General features: G+C 44.9%; 1 protein-coding gene across 1 annotated transcript; it reads right to left on the reverse strand.

Annotated features, from left to right (window-relative positions):
* Positions 1-1,439: 1,439 nt before the first annotated feature.
* Positions 1,440-3,840, reverse strand: LOC606394 (60S ribosomal protein L7-2). Its single transcript, XM_044478151.1, has 7 exons — positions 3,689-3,840; positions 3,422-3,601; positions 2,819-2,916; positions 2,664-2,721; positions 2,482-2,561; positions 1,978-2,080; positions 1,440-1,899 (listed from the first exon to the last, which is right to left on the reverse strand). The coding sequence occupies exons 2-7, from the start codon at positions 3,599-3,601 to the stop codon at positions 1,684-1,686; spliced, it is 735 nt and encodes a 244-aa protein (XP_044334086.1). The 5' UTR covers positions 3,689-3,840; the 3' UTR covers positions 1,440-1,683.
* Between the last annotated feature and the right edge of the window lie 972 nt (positions 3,841-4,812).

Consider the following 4,812-nt stretch of genomic DNA (forward strand, 5'->3'; position numbering starts at 1 on the left):
TGACCGTTCCATGGGAGAAACAGAATATTTGGTACCAAAGTTTTAGGTTTTGAATCCAAGCGAGGTGGCCCCTAGCATCTTGAGGTGGTCGATCGCCGTTCAGTAGATTACCGAGGCAAAGATGGCAAGGACCAAATCATTGGCGAGGCACAAGCACCATCAGTGGAAAGTTAGATAAATCAAGGAGTCATGTGCATGCATACTCATCTAGTTGATGCCATGTCAAGTGTTCATATAAAAGTGCATTCCGATCTGTGGTTCCAATGCAGTTGAAGCATATCAAGGTCGAACCACTATCCAGTGAGGTGTATTACTCTGGATGACATCATGTCAAGTGTTCATATCCAAGTGCATGTCGATATGTGGCTCTGTTGCAGTTGAAGTGTGTCACAGTCAAACCATTGTCCAGTGTGGTGTATTACTCTGGGTGAAATTGTGTGTGAAGAAAAGATGGCATGCTGTATTGTGCATGTCTCGACAAGAGATGAAGCTTGAGCATGTAGTAGAATGGTAATCAACAAAGGTGGGTGCGTCAAGTGAAGTCATATCTCTACGTGAGCTCGTGTGGTCTCAGCCGGTATTTAAGGAGGGAGCTAGCGCAGTCGGGTTGTCCCAGTCAATGCATTGAGTTGCATGGACAAGTCATGGATCTTAAACAAGTCAGCATTTGAGGGAGTACAAGAGATGACAAGTAACAAAGATTGTTGGAAATACTCTTTACCCTGATAAAGCCCGTTTTGATGTCGTTGTTTGCTAGCTTGCCATGTTTGTGAGTCGGAGATTGAACAGGTTTTGCTACTACGTACTACTGCTATAAATATAAGGTGTTTGGAATGGTCCATTGTCATGATGAACTTAGTTGCGGTAGGTTTATGTTTAAGTCCTTTGACTAGTCATGTTGCTGTCCTGTTGGGAGTTGCGGTAGGTCTAGGTTCAAGTCCTTTGACGAGTAGTTATGTTGCTGTCATGTTCCTAGGTGTGCGTGTATATATAAGCACACTATGGGCCGAAGCTTTTTAACTATGTGAAATTGTACCAGAAATGCCAACTAGGGAGAAACAAGGAAACGAAACAGATGGCACGACATGTATCCTTGGTTAAAATTGTGTTCGCATCATAGCCGGTGGGAGAAATCCAATAAGGAATCCAGCATGTTATGAACCTTTTGGATTTGGAGGCATCAGGAATGAGGCTTAAACTGCCGACGTCATTCCCACTGCATGAGCGCCAATCCCCTTTCCCGATGCATCGATGCGACACACCGGTCGGCTACAAACTGGATGCATCGATAATAAGAACAGTGCAGGAGCAGCAACAGACTGTAAACACAGTAGTGCAAGTGACTCCTGTATACAAAGCAAATTAAGTAGCCTCCAGTTTAGAGGAAATTAGCACAAGGTTGCATTCTATAGCTCAAATATGGCAAAGGCAGCCGGGCAGAATGTGTAACCGACTATCATAATACAAATAGTATATCCTTGATAACAGAAACAAAAGCACGTTTGCGACCCACAGTAAAAGCATTAATAATGAATCGAACCCTCTAGAGGAAATGTGAGATTTCATCCAAACATGTCTAGTTCTGAATACAAAAAACGCATGCATACTCATCATCCACTTCCTAATGTGAAAACAAGTTTATCCTTCCAACACAGGCTATTATCATCAAGTAGCTCATTCAACCTAGTTCATCCTTCTAACAAGCTGGTTGATGTAGTTCTCACGGTTCCCAGCGTCACCACCCTCGACGTAGTGGTTCCTCTTCTTCTTCAGGCCACCGAGCGGAGCCTTGAGCTTGAATGGCCACAGGAAGTTGTTCGCCTCCTTAAAGTGTGGGCCGACGGTCAAGATCTCGTGCACAAGGTCCTCAATGCAGATGATGTTGTGCTTCCCCAAACCCTGGTAAGAGGCAATGATTCAACTTAGCATGGACATGCACAATAGATGGACGCAGGGCCTATGGTTGAAGAAACAAACCTCCTCGATGACTTTGTTGTTGGCCAGAGGGATCCTTTGCTTGTTGAGCTTTCCGTAACCTCTCTTGTAGATCAGCTCCCTGACACTCTTGAGGTTAGGGTACCTACACAGATCATGAATTATACTAGTCAGCAACAATGCAACATCATAACAAGTCTCTAGTTCATCTGAGTTTATTACTTGAAATCTTGGTTGATGGCACTACATATGAGAAAAATGATTGCCTATAGTTTGTGCCAACATTTAACATCACCAGCTAAACTAACATAATTGCTTGGGAGTGAATAAAGCAAGGATGGTTCAGGTTTCAGACTAAACTTTTTCAAAAGACTTTGTAAGTGGCTAAACAAGATCGCCTGAAGCAGTAAAATTGCATAGTAGACGGTAGATAACACAGTGGTAAATTCATCCAACCAAAGACCAGGTACAAATTATTTTACATTAGGAAACAAGACAACAGGAATGCATTTAATCAAGACTCAAAAAGGTAGACAGGTAACAGACCCGTAGGCAACATATGGCTCAACCCGACGCAGCATGTTAATGGTGGCCTTGTTGACCTTAAGGAACACACCATTAAAAATCTGTAGAAGTAAATTTTAGCAGTGAGCATCAGTAATCATTTTCAGAAGTAGATGTATCAAGCAACATGTCCATTCACAGGACCAATTAATTGATCAACCCACCTGCCTCAAACGCAAAAGCTGCAAGATCTTCTTGGTCTTTGGGTGCATTGCATTGATACTGTAGTGCAACGTTTCAGAAAATTAGCATCAAACCATGTGCACAGAAACCCAAATCAATGCAGATAGCGATGATCAAGTGGCAAGTGATGCCTTACCCACGGATACGGACGACAAACAGCAGCTTTGCCTCAGGACTGACATAGAACCCACCCTTCATCCGGGCCTCACGCTTAAGTTGCACCAGCTCCTTGTCCTGCTCGCAACACCCACATTAGCATATGTGGTAGTTAACAGAGTTTTCTTTTGTTACTGAGAGCCCGTTTATTAATGATTCCATCAGGCAGAAACACAAACATGTCAATGATCAATCGAGCTAGATTAGACCTATGTGGTAGTGTTGTACATATGTTGGACTACATCAAAACAAACAGAATCTGAAGGAATTAAACAAAACTAACACGAATATACATGGATATCAGTTGACTCGCAGTAATGCACAGCTTAAAAGCATACAAAAATGGACAGGTATGAACAAATCTTGCATATAGAACTGCTAAACTCCGATCACTCCTTTTCCCTATCGACCGAAGACAAGTAAAGCATATGTAGTTGATACAGTCCAAATTCGATTTTGCACCGCCCCAAAACCTAATCAGTGGTACAACGGCACATCGCACGTTTGCAACTAAAGGATACAATACACAGCCACGAACGAGCAAGGGGCATTGGATCGAGCGAGACATGGGCAGCGATCTGACCTGGGCCTCATACTCCCCGGCGTACTGCTCCGCGCGGGCGTAGATGACCTTGGTGTTCTCGGCGGCCTTTATCTTCTCGGCGGCAACCTTCTGCTTCTTCTCGGCGGCCCAGACCTCTTCCCTCCTCCTCTTTAGGATCACCTTCTCGGGCACCGCCACCTTCGCCGCCTCGGAGGCCATCTGCGCGGACGCAACCAGCCACAGATCCCTCAGGCTTAGATCGAGACGGGGAGGGAACGGCGGCGAGTTCAGGAGACCGGTGCTTACCTCGACGGGCTGCGCTTCGTGGGAGAGGAGACGGCGAGGGTATGAGGAGAGGCGGCGGCGGCGGTGACGGGGTTGAATGCGCGGATTAAGTAGGAGGGGTTTCGCTTGCTAGGGTTCGGGAGGCGGATCCGACGGTCGCGAGTGAGCTTGATGGGCACGTGGATGGAGATGGAGTGTGCAAGGCCCAGGTAATGGCACACGGGCTCTCGTGGGCTTTGGGCCCCTGCTTCGTTTGCGGTTGTTACCAAATATTTTGTTCTTTTTCCACTTGAATAGCGAGCGAATGGGTTTTCCGGTACTTGAGCGAATGGGGAGGAAACCCAAAAGAAACTAGACCTGTAACTTTTGTACTTCATCCGTAAACTAATATAATAGCGTTTATATCACTACTTTAGTAATCTAAATGCTCTTATATTAGTTTACGGATGCGACTAGGGAGCACACGTGTGCTCCCTAGCGTTCCCGAGCACACACCTAAAAAAGGTAAGTTTTGTTCTAATGCTATGATGAAAAATTCACTCCAAAATAGAAAAGATCTTGTTCCATATGCAATTATTATGTGTGTTTAAAATTTTCAAAAAGTCATAACTTTTGAACTGAGCATCAGAATTAAGATTCATTTTCACCGTCAGATTCTTAGCGCCGAGCTCTTCAAAACTAGATCCTATATTGATATGTTTCGACGAACTTTTTTTCCTCGGGCAACTTTGGTGCCACGGAGAGGCGACTTTTGTACTACAACAAGCAACTTTTGGTTAGTTGTTTATCACATAATTCTGATGTTCTGTTAAGTTGGCTACGTTGACTACCAAATTGCCTGTCATCATCTGTAGGTTGTCTACCATGACTACCTATCAACTTTGGTGCTATATGAAGCACCTTGTTGCCCGGTTGCCTATCATGACTACCTATCCACTCAATGCTCTTATAAATTGGCTATCATGACCTTCAAGTTGCCTAGTGTCTATCACGATATTGTTAAGGAACGTACCCAGCCGCCGCCTCCCCAAAACTAGGGTTCTTTGGTCCATCCCGTCTCCGGTCGCCTTAGGGCCATGGAGGCGGAGTGGATCTCGGCCTTTGCCGGTGGGAGGGCTCCGCTTTCATATCTTTTTTCGAACTTT

This window comes from Triticum aestivum, chromosome 2D (genome assembly GCF_018294505.1).
Source record: "Triticum aestivum cultivar Chinese Spring chromosome 2D, IWGSC CS RefSeq v2.1, whole genome shotgun sequence".
NCBI classification, from domain to species: domain Eukaryota; kingdom Viridiplantae; phylum Streptophyta; class Magnoliopsida; order Poales; family Poaceae; genus Triticum; species Triticum aestivum.

Bases quoted from the DNA above. Each gene is read 5' to 3' on its own strand.
- LOC606394 (XM_044478151.1), bottom strand. From the start codon at position 3,601: ATGGCCTCCGAGGCGGCGAAGGTGGCGGTGCCCGAGAAGGTGATCCTA. The intron at 2,722-2,818 runs GTAAGGCATCAC...GTTGCACTACAG, and splicing joins TTTGTCGTCCGTATCCGTGG to TATCAATGCAATGCACCCAA. The intron at 2,562-2,663 runs GTGGGTTGATCA...TTACTTCTACAG, and splicing joins AGCTTTTGCGTTTGAGGCAG to ATTTTTAATGGTGTGTTCCT.